At 43.7% G+C, this 19,803-nt stretch overlaps 1 protein-coding gene across 1 annotated transcript; it reads left to right on the top strand.

The window, feature by feature from the left end:
* Positions 1-1,071: 1,071 nt before the first annotated feature.
* LOC120843772 lies at positions 1,072-18,120 on the top strand. The gene is made up of 6 exons (XM_042286659.1): positions 1,072-1,355; positions 1,455-1,552; positions 5,587-5,725; positions 8,719-8,825; positions 11,230-11,464; positions 17,987-18,120. Exons 1-6 carry the CDS (start codon positions 1,163-1,165, stop codon positions 18,082-18,084), a joined length of 870 nt encoding a protein of 289 aa, XP_042142593.1. The 5' UTR covers positions 1,072-1,162; the 3' UTR covers positions 18,085-18,120.
* The last annotated feature ends 1,683 nt before the right edge of the window (positions 18,121-19,803 follow it).

The following is a 19,803-nucleotide window of genomic DNA, read 5'->3' as shown; positions in this document are numbered from 1 at the left end:
AAAGGCGGAGGCCCATGCATCTGGTATACACACCGAACTTACCTAAACCAAACAGCTAGGCTGGTCCTTTGCGAGAGCCAAGAGAGCCTGGGTGTGGCAGTCTTTATACTTGTGCTGTTCCTGATGTCTCTGAGAAGCTTCTTGTGAGCTTGAGTAGGAAATATTGGTTCCAAGCTTTGAGGTAGGGCAGAGATGAATGTTCTTAGCTCCCTGCCCATCAGTAGCTCTGCTTAAAAAACAGATCCGATGTTAGGGGTGGAGCGGTAGTTGAGCAAGATCCTTACCATCGCTGCGCGACTTAGCGAGCATGGATTTAAGAGATCTGGGATAAGGTGGTGATGATGGCTCGTGAATAATGTCCCATTCTTGCACTAGTGCTCTGAATATTACTGAATCAAAGGGAAGTCCTTGGTCAGAGATTAGCACGTTAGGGATTCCAAACCGTTCAAAGACATCCATTAGAACCAAAATGAGTGCCTTCCGTTACTACAGAAACATCCCCACTTTACATTTCCAGATGCCCCGAAAAGAGGTTAACGTGCCCGGTTCCGGCTCTCCCGCCAGACAACGAACAAAGCACGTTTGTCCGTTTGCTTCCAACGCGTATTGCAGTTAAAATCCTGAGACTGGGAAGGTAACTTGAAAGAAAAAGTGTAAGAAGACACAGAAAAGGGGAGAAGTCTATCGGTGTGAGTTGGCGGTGACCTTGGGAGTTGGCTATAAAAGCTGTGGACGGAATAAATTTTGTTAGCTAGACGATTGTCCTGTCCCCGTTTTTCTGTGTCTCCTTGCACTATTTCTTTTAAATTTCTTTCCCAGTTTCAGGATTTTAACATCATGGTTCACATACACCAGCTCGCCTGCACCTTGAGAATGTTTGCGTATTCTAAGTACATTTTTTTAGTGAGTTACCTACTAAATATATAATGGAATAAGTAGTTGCTGCGCGAATAGCTTATTGCATTTACATTTACTTTAAAACAATTGTCGTCTGTCAACACTGGTGTCCAGATACCGCTGAAGTCGCATCTAATCCAATCCATTTCAATCCAGCTTTGCACACGTGCGCTCTCCTGTCTTTCTGCTTTGCTTCTTTTGTTACGTTGCGACCACGTTGGTTTTTGGTTTATAGTCCATTAGGTGTTTTACTGTTTTTTCAATCATGAGTCACGTCCTAATAAGATGGCTAAATACGGGCAGGACCCGCCTTTTTGACGTTGTGAGCATAAGGGACATCGTTGACACAAAAATCGGGGCGCTTATAATTCACAATAGCAAAGATCCAAGCGTGTTTGCAACCGACGTACTGATACGTTGGAAGGGCGAGAAACACCCGGCAAGGATCGAGGCTGTCGGTAAGCTTGCTTCGATGCTCTCGGTTTGAGAAGAACCCAGCGTTATTTTCAATGCGTGATTTGCCCGCCTTCGATTTCGCAACTGTCCTTTCTGAACAGGGAGCGCCGCACAAATGGAGAAGCGGTGTCAGCAAATAACGAAAAACAAGGAGGTGAAAGAAGCGTCTTCTAATGGGGCGTCGGAAGACGGCGACCAGGTACGTGTGCCCGTCATGATATGTGTCAGATATTTGTGGCGGCAACGAGCTTCAGCCGAGGAATGCTATTTTAGGACTATTTGAAGGGTGTGTGCTGTTTCTAATCCAAACTGGCGTACCTAATTACTGTTTCTACGCTTAAAAAAAAAAAAAAAAAAAGGAAGTTTAACAGAGCTCGCAAATTATTTCTGCACAAGACATTTTGAGTTTTTATTTAGTATAGACGCTTTTAGCACGCGCCAGATTAATGGGGTACGGAAATGAAATTCCAGCGCGCATTTTCTAGCTTAAATCTGTTGCATGTTGCACCCAGCCTCAAAAACACCAATCTTTCTTTGGAAGGCCCAAGAAAACAAAATTTAAAGCTAATTAAGCGATCTTTCAATGTGCACCTGGTGGATCCCTGTAAAGCTTAGTTAAGAGGTAATCTAGCTACGTCGGGAATCTTGCTACATAGTCATGACATGGCAGGAACCGTTACGTAGCAGTACTAAACATAGGAGCGGCGCTGCCCTTTGGAAGTATGCTCAACTGTTTTAAATGACCTCGGCCTGAACGTGATTGCAAATCCTTTGCTCATGCCAATGTTGATCCGTGCGCTTTGTCCCTTTGCAAAGGAAGCCAACGAGATGCCACGATGGACTCATTGAGGAATGTCACAGAGTTGATCCTGTGACTTCGCTGTACAGTTCGAAGCTGTTCTGCGCTTATTGACGTCGAGATGCTGCTGTGCTTCTGCATGGCTGAGAACTGTGGTAACGACTTGGTCGACAGCGATATGCCGATCAACAAGTTTCCGAACGACGAGAAACTTCGGGCCCTGCGGATCCGGTTGCACGTCCATTGTTTCTGACGTGGGTTCTGATGCCTGCTGCTCGCTTTCCGAAATGAATACGGAGCGGGTGGTGCCGGTGTCCTCATCCTCACTTGTGTCGTTCAAGTTTATGTTCCCAAGGATATTGTCCTGAAGCGCCATTGGAGTGGGCCACAGAAACACGACACGCACGACTGACCTCGTACTTGAAACGCTCGTCACCCCACGAGTACTTCGAACGGCTCGGTTGTAACATGTTGACGCTGTTGACGCCACCACAACGCTGACAATGCCACCAACGGCAGAGCTCATAACCACGCCAGCCTTGCTATGTCACAAATGTGGGAGAATCTTGTTTGTTTTTTTGTTTGCGCTGGATATCCCATGACGCATCGCGCTCTCCGTTCGCTTTTCTTCGAGCGCTTGCTCGAGTGCACCGTTTCGAACGAAACATATAGCCAGTCGTTCAAAATACGAACATGCGATTATCATTTCCGGTTATTATATGTCATGCTTGACTCATTTCCGAACAACATTTGAATATTTCTATTTTTATTTCCGTACCCTTTTAAAGCCGCCATAACTGACCTTCTCTCACTGAGATGTTGAACCTCTCAAACGGACGAAAGTTCGACCCATGTGAAGTCTCCGCTAGTAAAGGCCCGTTCACACTCTTGTGACTGAGCAAGACTGGGAGAGACCAGACTGGTTTTTAAGCCTCTTGCGATCTCTTAGGACCAGCTCCGCTCTGGCGCATCCGGTCCTAAGAAGTTGCAAAAGGCTTAAAAACCGGTCTGGTCTCTCTCGGTCGTACTTAGTTGCAAGAGTGTGAACGGGCCTTAACATGAACACGGCAGTCTCTAGATGAGGACATCAACACTGCCCTCTCCGTATTAATTTCGGAAAGCATGTTATGGCCGAGCCGTCCGAGGTACCCGTGGGGTGATGAGCGTTTCACGTGTGAGATCAGTCGTGCACGTCGTGAAATGGCGCTTCACGACGATTCCTTGGGAACATAGACTTGAACGACACAAGTGAGGATGAGGATGCCGCCCTCTCTGTATTAACCCCTTAAGTGCCACATTTTTTTCCCAAAAGTACACTAAAAGTGCCAAATTTTTTTTTATTTTGAATTTTTATTTCTCTAGTATTACACATAATTTGAAAAGTTTATTACAAAAAAATCTGTGGAGGCAAAAAAAATATTTGCCAACTAATACAAATGCTGCCCTCTATCATCACCACAGCAAAACTACACGGACGAGCCTTGCTCGTCCGTAGAATTGAGGGCTGCCGAAGAAACCACTGGACGAGTTGAGCTCGTCCATGGCATTTTTAGCCTAAAAATGGCCGACGAGCTCAGCTCGTCTAAGGCACTTAAAGGAGCTGTGCAACGATATTCAATTGAAATGTTTTTCACTTGACACGAGCTTACTGGCACACCTGGGACTCAAGGATACTCGCACGCAACGCCACTGGCCAAGAAACTCCTTTGTTGCGGTGTAATTTCAAGGACAAAAGCGATCATTTTCATTCAATCTCTCCTTCGCAAAATTTGGTGACGTACCGTGGGGATCGCAGTACACCCAAGTGACGATGTTTGAATGCGGTTCATAGATTGGTCCCGAGCATTGCGTGGGCACTCGACTTGGGCTCGTGATAATCGCTACCTCGGGTAGTGACCCGTGTCCAATCGCTGCAACGACGACAACAGCCGAGCCATAACAATGTCTGGAACTCAGCGCGTGTCCTGCGCTTTGCCAACCCCAGCGCGTGGCTATGATCAACACTGGCGGCATATAATCGGCTTCAGATCACGTGGCCGCTTGTACTAGCTGCGAGTTGAGGGGGTGAACGCTGCTCGTTTGTCTTTAATTTTTTTCTGGGACTTCTATTGCGTGGGGTGAAAAACGAACGCGTGTTTCATAAGTCATTAACGTTAAGGATCCGTTTTAAGCGGTATTTGTGCAAAGTACAAAAAGTGTTGCATCGCTCCTTTAAGGGGTTAATTTCGGGAAGCGAGCAGCAGGCGTCGGAACCCACATCGGAAGCGATAGACGTGCAGCTGGATCCACAGGGCATGAAGTTTTTTGTCGTTCGGAAACTTGTTGATCGGCATAGTGCTGTCGACCAAGTCGTTGCCACAGCTCTCAGCCATGCACAAGCGCGGCAGCATCTCGACGTCAAAAAGCACAGAACGTCTTCAAACTATACAGCTTGTCATGTGGCCACAGTGATGGAGTGTAGCGAGTGAAATAGATTTAAATTAAACGTGAAGGTCAGTAATAGCAGCACCCATGCACATCTGCACAGAAGTGTTTATATTGTTGCTCCAGTTCAATGTGAATAAAAGCTGTACGCCGTAACTGAAGCTTGGATGCCCTATCAATGTGACATTGCAGCAATCATGGTAAAATTTATTTATCAATTCAAATTAACCGAAGAGCGTGTTGGTAAAATTCACAGACCACAGAAAGATTAAAACATACTCGGGACGATAAATGACAATTATTTCTTTCAACTTGCAGCAACAGTAATCTTATGTTGTTGTGAGTTGAAAGAAATGTTTGTCGTCCATCGTCCCAAGTTTGCTTTATTCTTTCTGTGGACTGTTAATTTATAAACTTACTTAAATGTCAATTTAGACCCCTGCCCTTAGGTCATAGGAAACAATGTTGGTGACTACATTTTTAGACAAATCCTGTGGAAACTCGAAAATATTTTTGCAGTCTGCTTTGCAATCAATCTTTTATGAACTTTTTGTTTTTTTGCATTTCATTTTAATGAATGAAGAGCCTTATGTTGAAGTTTTGAGAATCAGTAGGATGCAAATGGTAAATATTTCTATGTTCAGTGCTTTGATCGGAAAAGTTTCGAGCTGTATAAAAGCAAAGACCTCTGAAAACTCGGATCACCTGAGAGAGAGTAAACAGACGCTCAAGGGCACCTCCTGAATGTCCATTTGAAAAGAAAAAAGCTGAACTTGACATGAGAGGTCGAAATGTAGTGGAAGTCTGCACTTCACTAAACTATACTTGAGGTTGCCGACACATACTGTGCCACTCTTGTGCATATGCTGGGAGCAAATATTTTGACCTCATAATTTGTGGTTGTCCACTTCAAGATATGTCATTGCAAAGACAGTCAGTCTAGCAGGATAGTAGGGCGTACGAATTTTGCAATTTTGCAACAATTTAGCAATACAACGGTTATTTTTCAGTTGGAAACTTGCAAGCACTGCGAAGTACTGGAGGTAGAGAACAACTCATTGAAGAGTCACATGCACGAGCTTCAGGAAGAGAACAACAAACTGAAGACTACCATCGACTACATAACCTCACAAAAAGATGGGATTGAAGGTGAGTAATACCCTGGTTATACAGGCTGTTTTTTTTAACTGTTGTAAGGCTAGTGGCAGATCGCAATTGCCAACTTGGGTTGACTCAGCTGACCTGGGATAATGCTCAAGGTGTAAGATATACCCTTTAGGTGAGGACACAACACAGGTAAATGCATGGCACCAGCCATTCAAAAACATATGGTTGATGAGCACCCGGCAGGCTGCATCATTCCGTGGCCACAGGGCCTCGGCTGACAGTCATCAGTTGGTTTAATGGCGAGACTGTACGATCAAGGTAGTACATTAGAGTAGTAATGCAAAACTATCGATAGTACTATCGACAGTCAACTATCGAAAAACTATCAATAGTACTATCGACAGTCGACTATCGATAGTACTATCGATATTCGACTATCGAAAAACTATCGATAGTTTTTATCGATAGTACTATATATAGTCCACTATCGAAAAACTGTCAATAGTACTATCGATAGTCGACTGTCAAAAAACTATCGATAGTACTATCGATAGTCGACTATCGGAAAATTATCGTTAATCGACTATCGGAAAACTATCGATAGTCGACTATCGTAAACCTATCGATAGTACTGCCGACAGTTCACTATCGATAGTTTTGCGACACTAGTAGTTAGCGTTGCTCCCTCTTCTCTTTTTCTCGCTTTATTAGAGCGCTGCTCTTAGGGGCCCGTTTCAGGCTTGAGCGGCGTCGGCGTAACCGCGCGGTGCATTATGGGTTTATGGGAAATGTCCCATAATGCACCGCGCGAGTCCCCCCCCCCTGGGTCACGTGACCTGGGGTGGTCACGTGACCCCTCCCCCAAGGTCACGTGACCCTCGATGACGTTAGTGATGACATCACCGGCATCCGTACCGTCATCGTCATCATCACTGATGATGATGCGATGACGTCATCGTCACTGATGACGCCACTGATGACGTCACCGACATCAGCATTGTCATCGTCATGATCACTCATGACGATGACGTTGCGATGACGTCATCGTCACTGATGACGTCATCGGTATCCGCATAATCATCGTTGACGTCACAGATCGCGTGACCTAGGAGGGTCACGTGACGATGCCGATGACGTCATCAGTGACGTCACTGATGATGGCATCGTTATCGTCACGTGACCCTCCTAGGTCACGCGTCCCTTCCCCCCCCCCGTAGGTCACTTGACCCACCCCCATTATCCTTTCCTCCTCCTCTTCAAGGGCTGCGCTCTAATTCGGCGTCACAGGGAGTTGTAAACTGCTTTCACTTCTTTTGTTTTCAAATGGGACACCAATTAGCCCAAGCACTTCTTTGGCTCAGCTTTCAGTGATGACGAAGACGGGATTTTGGGCGAAGAGAGGACGAAGGGAGGCGAGCGGCGGTGCGGCAACTGTGTTCGCTCTAGTAATGCAAAACTATCGATAGTATCGATACTCGCCAGAAATCTGACTATCGATAGTAAAAAACTATCGATAGTGCTATCGATAGTCGACCATCGAAAAACTATCCATAGTATTATCGATAGTCGACTATCGAAAAACTATCGATAGTACTATCAATAGTCGACTATCGATAGTTCTGCGATACTATCAATAGTTTTTCCAAAACTATCTATAGTATCGATAGTCGCTTTATCGATAGTTTTGCATCACTACATTAGAGGCAGGTGCAAGACAATTCAAAGGGGCACTATGGAGGGTTTTGGGATCGTCTATTTATGACTCAACCTGGCAATATACATGCTCGAGGTATGCCGCAATTCGAAAAATTATAATCATGTGCGGCCTATTTCAGTACTGAAATTGTGATCAAAGATTGCGACATCTCAGGCCTATAGACCAACACGCGGCCTTGACGTCACGCAACCGCGGTGGGGCTGTAGACGGCACGGCGCATGCGCAGACGCCTCACTTCGCGCAAATTCGGTTCGTGCGCACGCGCAGTGCCCACACCTGGTGTGGGCAAACGCGGGCTTGTCTGTAAACAGCGTGTCGGTCTATAGATAGTGCCACGTAATCCAGCTGGATGTGGGCGAATGACGAGTGGCCCGCATGAGCGATGGCATCCTGTGCGGATGCCATCGCTCACGCAGGGCTGGTCGGCTACTCTCCGCTCAAGAAGCCATCATTTGCGATTGGCTGATGAGCTTGTTGGTTGTTCAACCACAGTCTGCTGGGTCTGGTGGATTCATCTGTCAGTCCACTGGCGTCACTTGGGTCAGTGGCGACACTCCCCCCCCCTTCCCTCCCTCTGCTCGTTGCCCGTCGCTAAGACCTCTTTGCCCGCCGCGACACTCCCTAGAGTGTTGTACCTGGGGTGGTCCCCCCTAGTGCCACTGTGTCAGTTTGACTGTCTGTTCACACAATTTTTTCGATGTGCAGCGGCTTTGGACTTCGAAGTTTCTCGAAATTGGCTCATTCACATGTACAGCTTCACGCACAACAACGACATAACGACTTGCATGTATCTCGCAACACTTTATTGTCTGTGCTAGTGAGATAGTGTTTTCCTGCCAATAATATGAAATACGTGCAGTGAGAAGACACAATCCACTTACTTAAAAATTGACAAAGGCCCCTATGACAACGTCAACGTCGCGGGTCGCCAGTTGATTCCTTCACTAGGTTCGAAGGTTGACTGATTTAGTGGCTTTTGCTGATGGCCAGCAAGTGTTGCATTCAAAATAAATGGTTATTTTTACTAATTTCAAACATAAAGCATACCTTGTAATTAGCCGCCTAATTGCACAAGCAATGTTATTCCTAGTGGCCCTAAGTCTGGTAAGCTAATGACAAAATTAAAAGTCCTAATACAAGTTCCCGTTTTTGAATGTTCTGAACCAGAAAAAAAAAAGAATAAAAACTTTGCTTTTGACTATTTTTGCTATGTCATAAGTATCATAGTTTACTTTTATTTGAAACTTGACGTTGTGATGCTAACAGAAATAGAAAATAGAAAAACTTTTTGTTTGACTCATGTATTTTCATTGCCCAGATCTGCAAACTGCTGCTAGCGAACTGCTTCGGTTCCGGGAGGAGCTCCAGCAAGACAGGGCAGCAAGAAATTTCGAAAAAGCTGAACAGTCTGCAAACGCTTGTCAGGTAATAGTTCCTTGGGACCTATTGTATACTGGTTCAGGATAATTGGAGGATGGTTTCTGTGGTGGAGTTCATGAATTACTGGGTACAAAGACCATATTGAATATGGGTAGGGGATGACAAATTGGTAAATCTACTCAGAGTTTCTCCTGGAAGTTTCTTTTCATAATCAGTTGCAGTGCCTGCAGTTTTCACTGTTGGCTGAAGGCAGATTCAGGAGGCTACATAGGGTTCCCATAAAATGAGCTTCCATTCATTATTCGGTGTTTTCGATTCAGACTGTATGCCGAATTCCTTTTTTTTTTTCTGTTCAGCTAAAGAAAGTCACTATTTAGGCCTGTGGCACATGCGGGGGTGGGATGAGAGTTCTTCACTGGCTGACATCTTGGTACAGTTTATTATCAACAATTTATCACACTTGCAGTCTCAATCAACACATTTTCTGGAGGCAGTGTATGGGCTTGTCTCATGGCTGAAATTTGTGCTCCCCTAGGGGATCAGATTTTGTGTGTCGAGTTCACTGTCCTCGCATGTCAAAAGATATATAATCTTCTGTGAAAAAAAAAATTGATTGGAGCAGTATTTGCGGCGTAAGATGCAATTGAAAGTGAGTGGTACTCCTCTCCATTTTTCTCTCTTGCGCTTCTCCGAGCCATTCGGAAAAAAGGTAAGTCCCGCCCATCACTGTTGGTTTGGCTTGGCTGCTCGGCTGCGCACCGTACGAGAGCCTCATGTCTGACCGCAGCAACCTCCGACTACACCTCAGTTGGTGGTCAAACGAGGCCTGGCGAAGTTCTTGGCTATGTTTAAAGGCCCATTCGAGCAGTCTGGGTCACTCTGTTGGGTTATGTCACCTGAATAGAGCAACGTTGGATTCGTGCAGGTTTTCAAATGCCAGGGCACAAAATCTTTACTGCAGAGCTGGATTGAGAAAGTCTTGGAACACAGCCCTTTTTTGTTACAGTATGACTTGGAATGGAAGTGACACTCCTGTTATACTCTTGTGAACAGTATGGCACTCACTGGATGGGTTGGACCTTAAACATAAAAATGTAGTTTAAAAGGTTATGGCAGCATACACAGATTTTGTACCCAACATCACAGACGTCCATTAACCTTTCAGCTAAGGGGAAGCTACCAACTGGCACCCAATGGGTCCCGATATCTCTGGGACCAGAGAAATTTGGTGCACACGAAAAGTATTGCACCATAAATATTGCTCCAATCAAGCTCTTTTTACGTGCCTGTTCATTCAGGCTGTTTTAATTTTTTTTTTTTATTGCTTCAGGCATACCCGCCAACTCTCCCGGATTACCCGCCAACTCTCCCGGGTTGTACGATTGACAGGAAAATCTCCCGAAAAGTATCCGCCATAGTTCTTTTTTTTTTTTTTGTGTCGTTTCATTGCTATAATCATCCATACAAAACTTGAAAGTATAAAACAGAGAGGACGAGGACGGGAAGAGGACATCTTTCATTTAGCAACAACTATGTTGTTGCTAAATGAAAGATGTCCTGTTCCCGTCCTCGTCCTCTCTGTTTTATACTTTCAAGTTTTGTATCTATTAACCAACACGCTCGTTTTCAACTGTATAATCATCACGCATGTGTCATTGCGAGTTACTCGAGAGCAGGTTTAGGTTACTCCGGCGGGTTACCACGTAACAACTCGGAGCAGTAGCGTAAAACGAGGGTAGATATTCAAACGCCAAGGTACCAAACCTTTACTCCTGAAGTTAGAGCGCATATTTGAACACGGCTTATATGACCATGGGTGCGCTATGCTTCAGTTGGCTTTGTCAGGTCGTCGAGTGAGGTGTGGAACACCGAACTACTCTTCGTGTTTCCCCGAGTTTAGTTGGAACCACTGATCTGTTGGAACGATCGATGGCACTTTCAAAAGCCAGAGAGAAGTACTTGCAAGTATTTCTGAGATCATACGCGACCGAGTTGCCGTGCTTTGTTGCTTTGCGGAAAGCTGACAAGTATGGATTGTGTACCATGTGCGCCTATGATGTGTGAGCGTTACGCATGGCGGCAAGCTTGACATCAAGATACACATCGCTTCACGAAAGCATCAGAACCATGCTCGTGCCATAGAAGGGCAGGGCACCTCTTGCAGTTTACGCCAAAACAACTGCGAAGACAGTGTGATTCGCGCAGACTGCCTCTTCACGGGGTTTCTCGTCAAACTAAAAAAAAAAAGATAATGTCCCCCTCCCCCCCCCCTTCCCCCTGTTTTCCGAGATTTGATTTCTCTGAACTTGGCAGGTACTTACAAAACTTAGAAGCTATGCATCTCTACCATGACGCTCAGGCAATGATAGTAGTCTTAAGAGTAACTTTCATCAGACCTTTTGAATTGTATGAGAACTTTTACAACATCATTCACTCTGATTACTTGCAGCAGGAAGACGACGAGCAGGTTGACCTGGGAGGATATAAAGTCAACAAGGCCGTGATTGACATGCTTCAGCTAGGACCGGCGAAAACAGCAACGACTTATGCTCGAGAACTCCTCAGGCAGGTGTTCACCACAGAAGAGCTGCTGGGGAAATCAATAACAGGAAAGCAGTCCAACGCCCACAAAGAGAAGGAGGCAAGGCCGCAATTGGACCCTGTTAGGGTCAACGCAGTTGTCAGTGAGTATTACTTTTTTGTGGTTTTGAGCATGGAAAGTGACCAGTGACATGTAGCAAAATATTTCCTCAGGGCCCCTGCAACAACTTTTTGGCTGGTTTGACACTTGCAGCGAGTCTGAGGTCAGATGACATAGTAATACGGAGAAACAATTGTTTTTTTTTTGTTTTTTTTACAAAATTGGCATTAGTTCAAAAGTTGGGGGCAAATTAAAATGACCAAATCTAGCAAGAAAGGTACTACCTCTGACATATTAGATCCCTCAATGTTGGGATCGTGGAGCCGCTCCTCGGGGGTGTGTCAACTATACTCGTTTTTACCTCAAGAAAAAGGTGTTTTGCGCATAGTTCATGTGCAGTGCAAAGTAGTCTCTTTAAGAGTATGGTCGTCAGAAAACAAAAAAATTTGTTTTTGCATTTTAAAATTTTAAGGGTTGAAAAACAAATAATAGACCTTATGTGAATATAAACGTTTCTCAATCCGCCACATAATATAGAAAATTAGTAGCACTCTGCGTGGACGAGGACTTTTTTTTCTTACGGTTCTTGGGGTGAAAACGGGTATAGGTGGTGTTCTCATTGTCTCCACAGTTTTCACTCTAGTTTGTTTTTCTATCGCTCTCAAAGCTTGATGAGAACTACTTTCATAAAGAATTGGGAGGGTTATCACTATCATACTTATTTTGTGCTCACAGGTAAACCTTTGGTAACTCTTGCCAATCAGGAAGCCAGGTAAGTTAACGTCGTCAGCCATGCACGTTTGGCACCACGCAGCACCGCTGTGCATACAATTGTTCTGAGCCCTGTCAAGCTAAAATATAATACACTATTATTTTGTGGTTTAGTCTTTGCTCCCCGTGTCACCCAAACCATTAAAAAGATGGGGAGTGCAGAAAAAAAAAAGCAGATGCTTGAATATTGTTGGAAGGGCCCTCTCAGATGATATTTAGGGCCCCTTGTAATTTTTAGCTTCTGCCTTTGTTTCGCTATCAGTCTTGTTAGTGGTTTGGGAGACTCGAGGAACAAAGACCAAACCACAAAATAATGTATCATATTTTAACTTGACATGGCACAGAACACTTGGACGTACGCTGGTGCTGCGTGCTGCTGAACGCACACAGCTGATAACATTAACCTACATGGCTTCCTGATTGGCCAGAGCCATTAATATTCCTTTCTGAACACGAAATCATAAGTATGATTGTGTTTCCATTCCAATTCTTTTTAAAAGTATTTTTTATTGAGCTTTGGGAGCGATAAAATTAAATAAGTAACAGCCCCTCAAATTGAGCCAGCAACCAAGCGGAGCGGCGCAACAACAGCATGTCTCGCGGAACTCATGGAGTGGCAGCCTTTTCAAAGCAGGTTGAGCTCTCATCCCTCACTTGCTCTTCAAAATGGGGGGGGGGGGGGGAGCTTGCCAAGGCTAGAGTCCCTGTAGAACAACAGTATGTGTGGGTCTTCAGAGAGGGTGCACTTGCTTCGCGCCTAGCATGGGCAGTGCCATGTACGTCGTGGTTGTAGTGATTTTAATGTGCTTATAACTTCCAAAATAACATGAACTTTGCCAACTCGATTGTTTCTCCAAGTTGCCACATTGTCCGATGTCAGTTTCGGCGCAAGTTTCCGACCACTCAAAAAGTAACTGGAGGGGCCTTGCATTGATTGTGATAATAGAAGATTATACTTTGCATACATCCTGAGGTTAACTTTAGTACAATGTGTTCAGAGTTGGTTCCAAAGTGGTGGTGTTGTCTTCTGATGACTGGTACTTCTGCTAAGAGGAACAGTTTTGACTGGTTTTTTGGGGTTCAATTTAGACAGATACTACTGTAGATGAAAAAGATGTTCTACTTTTTTACATTATGAGCTACATAAATAATGACTATGTTGGCCCATATGATGTTAAGTCTCCTTGGATGCAGCTATTGAGAGCCTAACTGGATGTAGTTTTGATATAGAGTCCTTCCAGATGTTTAGAAGTGCCATACAAGTGCCTTGCAGCCTTATGACCATATTCTCAAAACTTTCCCTGTCTTTCTTTTTTAACTATCAGTCATGCATTGATAGTCCACTATTTATTCAGTAAAAAAATGCTTCACCTATTTCAAAATTTGCCCTAGTATGACCAAGTTTCTGTAGGGTGGTTTTCTATATGAAGGCTATCGCTATTAGCGTGCACTATGCTCTACGTGCGATTGTTCGACGTGTGGAACAGTAGTAAATATTGCATTGTTTCATAGTTAGCGAAGGTTTCCATATACAAGGTGTTTTTTTTTTAAAATGCGGACCAAATTGCTCCAACGAAAACTGCATCGCTCGGAAAAGAAGGTTGATGTCAAGTAGAAAAAAGATAAACATAAAGAAAATTTAAGTTTTCTTTTCAATTTTACAGAAAGTAACCTTTTATTTCTTCACTTCAAAGTTATAGTTTCAATTTGAAACTTGCTGGGCATCAGTGAAAGCCCCTTTGTCATCTCCTTTTAAACAGGTAAAAAGCATGCGCAGCATTTTACTAAGTTTTGAAAAACCCAGTTTTGATGCATTCTCTGGTTTTATTTTTTTATCCACGCGCACCTTGGCGGCAGCCGCCCTGCCCTCCTGCGGTTGAAGCGGGGAACTAAGTCTAGGTGCTTCGCCCATGTCGCTTTTGCCTGCCTCTCCTCTCGTAGAAAAAAGATAAGAGTAGTGCGTGCGCACGTCCATGCGAAATGCTGCAGCTTGCTCTTCAAATGAACATGGCATTTGCAAGATTGAGCTTTGTCTTTTGGGTTCACTTCTAGCATGCTGAGAATGATTGGAGTTTCAAAGTGCAATGTGACTGAAAGACGTCAAACACTCCAGCTCCACGCTTTTGCTGCGGCAGGGCAGGATGGCTGCTGCCAAGATGTGTTTGAATACGTCAGAATTGAAGAATTTTTCGAAACTTGAAATGAGGGGTGTGCTTTATACCTGTCCAAAAAAGCTGATATGGGTGTTTTTGATTCTGCCCAGCAAGTTTTCAGATTTCTAAAAAAATATGTATGTAAAAACTTCATTTTTCTGAACATGGAAGTTTTTTCTAAATAGGCCCTTGGGTGCACATCAACACGACATCAGTCTTTCTTTTGTGCGACGCATAGTTTTCGCAGGAGCGATTTGGCCTGCATTTCAGAAACAACATGTATTGTTAGGGGAACATTAAATACGAACAGAGGAGAGTGTGGCTTGCGGTACAGGCTGCGCTGCCTGGAAGTGAGCCTAGGGCAAGGGTGTGTGGCCTGCCCCGATGTGTATATGTCCCTCGCTCGGCTCTTCCCAAGCTCCGGCATTGCGCCTCTAGTGTGCTGAAAGCGCGCGCTCAGCCAGCACGCGCTTTAGCTGCCTGCTACTAGTGGTGAGCTTCCTTGTGCCGCACGCGTCGAGTGAGAAAAGATAGTGGTAATAGCTTTCAGTGCACTAATAGGCGCAATGCCGAAGCTTGGAAGCAGCAAGCGAGGGGCATATACACATCGGAGAAGGCCACGCACCCTCGCCCCCAGGCCCACTCCCAGGCGGCGCGGCCTGTACCGCAAGCTACGCGCTCCTCTGTTTGTATTTCATTTTTCCCCGATAGTACGTCTTTATCCAGGTATCAACGAAAGTCGGCAATTTTGTTCCAAATATTTGAAGGACAAGCAATGAAATTCAGCTGGTGGCGTTCGCTCTGCACGCGACACCCTGCAGTCAGGTGTCTAAAGTCACGCACAGAGTGAAAGCCGCCAGGCAGAGTTCTTACTTTCTCATCAACTATTCACTCCACAGAGTCCAATGCAAAAATGCCACAGACATAGACAGAGAATTACGTTAAACTAATGTTTTATCCTGGCCAGTATGGGAAAACACCACGTTGCATGGCCCCTGGTACTACCAACGCCACCTGCCGGATGCTTAAATGCTGGGCACGAGAGTTTGTTGCGCCTCAGCAAACTCCCTCTTCATCTAAGATCATAGCGGCTGCTGTCTGGCGTCCGCACCGTCATGAGTCCACCGCTCCGCCCGGTGTCCAGAGGGTAGTATACATAGTGCCGTTTGTTTTTGCATAGCGTAATTTATATTTATATCGCCACAATAGTAGCTCGTCATGCAGAAAATGCGGAATGTGAATCCCAAGTCAATTCAGATTGTTAGTAGGTGGTTCTATATAATTTCTTTTTCTTCTGTGGTACCTCCCACAAACACTTCCATAGAAGCATGTGACATGGCATGCTGAATCGCCCTTCAAATATTGGGCAGCGCAAAACACCGACCATTAACCATTACAGTGGATGCACGAGATGCTAGCAGATGATATTAGCGGACGGTCAAAATGTGGCTCGCCATAATGGATGCAAACTTCGTCCCCAGCATGCATTCAATTTTTGGAGCATTTGGCAGGTGGCACTGCCAAATGCTCCTTGTATCTCACATTGGCCAGGATAGTAGAGTTACCACAAACAAAAAAATTCAGTTTCTACTAAATTTTCTTTCGGTGTAGAATAACTTTAAAAAAGTTATTATTGTTGTGGGGTCTATACGCGGCTTGCACATGACACACTTCCATCCTTCTTGCTGGTGTCTCAAACCTGCTGTTAATGCAGTGGATGCTGAGCTCACTCACGATGCTCGTTTCCTGTTTGTAGAAGTAGCACAGTAGGGGCTACGCTGCCAGGCACTTGGCCACCAATGTCTGTCTTAAAGACATCAGTGCAAGGTCCCTAGTGAATTAGAGCACCAATTTTAAGGGGTGAAATATTGTTTGCCACTGCCTTGTTTGAGTGAAACCTAAAAAAGTGCTGATATCAGCTATGTTGCCGTGTCAGCTATGCTGCACACTTCATGTTTGGAAGAAAGTCATTGAAGACAACATACAATTTTTTTAAAATCCTACTTGAATGTTTTTGTTTGAGTGTTTGTTAAGTCATTGAAGACAACATACAATTTTTTTTAAAATCCTACTTGAATGTTTTTGTTTGAGTGTTTGTTTTAAGTGTTCTTAAATGCTCTGTTTTATCCAATTACTAGTGGCTAGCAATGTTACACTGCAATTTATTTTGACCTTTCGGGCAGCACCTTAAAACTACTGGGTTTTCCATGTCATATCGAGCAATGATAGCTTGAGTCTTATTTCTTTTTTATTCTGATCAAAAATATATATACAAGCCACATCCTTGAAGGAACAGCCAGCTAGATATGAAACCTGTAGTTATTTTAGTTTTTGCAGAAATCTAAAATGGAGAAGCTTAGGGTGAAAACTGACATTATTTCAGATGTTATTTTGTATCTGTTATTTTTCGACAAACATATTCACATCCTTTTAACTTTTGTGCTGTAATATACAAATTGACGACATTAAGCTCACAAAGTATTAAGAAGATTAGACTGACTTTTGATGGTAAAATGACAATTAAACATGCCAAGAACATCTTTAAAATTTTCTGAAATTGTCAGATGAAAACGTTTTACGTTACATAGTAAAACTTAACAAAATGTGTGCCATCAATGAACTTCACGAATATATGAAGCATTGTCTTCCATCTTCTATTGTACTTTCAACTTAATTCGGGAATACAGCTATTTTCTCGAAATGTGGCGACATTGTGCTTATAAATTTAAAATGAAGGGACAGTTGAACGATAAATTCACTGGTTGCTCATTGCTATTTGAAGCGAGACGGGGCTAAGAACAAAAAAATATAGGGCTAAATTTCAGGGAATAAGCACTCTATGTTACGTATGCAACCAAGAAAGGGGACCTATGGAGCATGTCATTTTAAAGTGCACGGGGCTTTGTCCCATCTTCTTATGGGGGTGACATGATGATGGATTCGGAGGAGGCACTGAGATTTGTGGACATGGATGGAGGAATGGATAGGGAGAGAATTGCGGTAACAAAGAGGAGATTGGAAGATTGGTGGAAAAGATCTAGGGAGGGGTGAAAAAAAGCAGGTAAAAATAAGCACTGTAAACACTTTAAAGGGGGAGGGTTGTTTTAGAACAATATTTACACAAAATTTAAAAATGGATGATTGTTGGACTAGGAGTGCAAGCTGGCACAAGATACAAAGGGTATAGCCATTGCCATCCATCCATCCACCCAAAACATCATCTTTATTTGCTTTAATCTTTGTTAAACCATTCTCAATAACTTGGACAGCTCAGTATGGTACAACATGTCATAGCATCTGGCCTCCAGATGAGAAAATAGATCACAAGCCTTTGCCGAAAATGGGCAGACTTGTCCTCATTATAAGGGCTGTGCTACACAGCGTCACCTCTGATGAGGTGCTTAGAAGTGCAAAAGGCAGGGAATGTTTTTTATAGTAATCAAAAACTGTGCTCCATAGAAGTCTCTAGGTCAAATTTGCACTTGCCATTTGAGAATGAAGGAGTCAATGAGCCCTAAACTAGTTGTAAACTGTTGTTGACACAGCATTATCTTAAAATTTTGTTACATGCTTGCTGATAACAGCAAGCTTTTTTATGTCATATCACTATTGGTAACATATCTATATTTTTGCATTTTCAGAATACACCTGCAAGAAATTTCACCTTTTGAAAGAAACCACAGTGCGGTCGTCACTGTCGTCTATGCTAAACAAGACGAAGGAGTCCAGCCCTGAGTAAATCCACATCATGAGAGCTTTGACTGCTTTCAAGAAAATAAAGGTGATTGAAATGTTGCTTTCATGTTTTATCATGTTTATCATAAATATGAATGCGCCTTTTACAAAAAAGCAGGCCAGCACGGGTATAAAAGGCTGGTATATTATCCCTTTTTATTAAGAGCTAAAGAAACAAAAAAAAACGAGCATGCCTGCTAAAGGGAGAAATTGATCAAGCCATATGGCTCCTGTGCAAAGAGCTGAAAAAAAGAAGGATGGCAGCTATAGCATGCTGGATAGACACACATAGAGTAAACCATAGAAATAGCTATAGCAGACCATACAGGGAGATAGGCTCCTGTGCAAAGAGCTGAAAAAAAAGAAGGATGGCAGCTATAGCATGCTGGATAGACACACATAGAGTAAACCATAGAAATGTCTATAGCAGGCCATACAGGGAGCTACAGAAAACCAAAGAAACCAAAGGGAAAGCTATAAGAAGCTATAGCAAGCTGGCTAAACAGACCCATAGGGCAAGCCATAGGAATATCTATAGCAGACCATACAGGGAGCTACAGAAAACCAAAGAAACCAAAGGAAAAGCTATAAGAAGCCATAGCAAGCTGGCTAAAGAGACCCATAGGGCGAGACATAGAAATATCTATAGCAGACCATACAGGGAGCTACAGAAAACCAAAGAAACCAAAGGAAAAGCTATAAGAAGCCATAGCAAGCTGGCTAAAGAGACCCATAGGGCGAGACATAGAAATATCTATAGCAGACCATACAGGGAGCTACAGAAAACCAAAGAAACCAAAGGAAAAGCTATAAGAAGCCATAGCAAGCTGGCTAAAGAGACCCATAGGGCAAGACATAGAAATGTCTATAGCAGACCATACAGGGAGCTACAGAAAACCAAAGAAACCAAAGGGAAATCTATAAGAAGCTATAGCAGGCTGGCTAAAGAGACCCATAGGGTGAGACATAGAAATATCTATAGCAGACCATACAGGGAGCTACAGAAAACCAAAGAAACCAAAGGAAAAGCTATAAGAAGCCATAGCAAGCTGGCTAAAGAGACCCATAGGGCAAGACATAGAAATGTCTATAGCAGACCATACAGGGAGCTACAGAAAACCAAAGAAACCAAAGGGAAATCTATAAGAAGCTATAGCAGGCTGGTTAAAGAGACCCATAGGGCGAGACATAGAAATATCTATAGCAGACCATACAGGGAGCTACAGAAAACCAAAGAAACCAAAGGAAAAGCTATAAGAAGCCATAGCAAGCTGGCTAAAGAGACCCATAGGGCGAGACATAGAAATATCTATAGCAGACCATACAGGGAGCTACAGAAAACCAAAGAAACCAAAGGAAAAGCTATAAGAAGCCATAGCAAGCTGGCTAAAGAGACCCATAGGGCAAGACATAGAAATGTCTATAGCAGACCATACAGGGAGCTACAGAAAACCAAAGAAACCAAAGGGAAATCTATAAGAAGCTATAGCAGGCTGGCTAAAGAGACCCATAGGGTGAGACATAGAAATATCTATAGCAGACCATACAGGGAGCTACAGAAAACCAAAGAAACCAAAGGAAAAGCTATAAGAAGCTATAGCAAGCTGGCTAAAGAGACCCATAGGGCGAGACATAGAAATATCTATAGCAGACCATACAGGGATCTACAGAAAACCAAAAAAACCAAACGAAAAGCTATAAGAAGCTATAGCAAGCTGGCTAA

Source organism: Ixodes scapularis, unplaced genomic scaffold, assembly GCF_016920785.2.
Source record: "Ixodes scapularis isolate PalLabHiFi unplaced genomic scaffold, ASM1692078v2 PGA_scaffold0__279_contigs__length_252992795, whole genome shotgun sequence".
Lineage (NCBI taxonomy): Eukaryota > Metazoa > Arthropoda > Arachnida > Ixodida > Ixodidae > Ixodes > Ixodes scapularis.
Note: the sequence above shows the minus strand (reverse complement) of the source record. Positions and strands in the feature narration are given on the sequence as shown.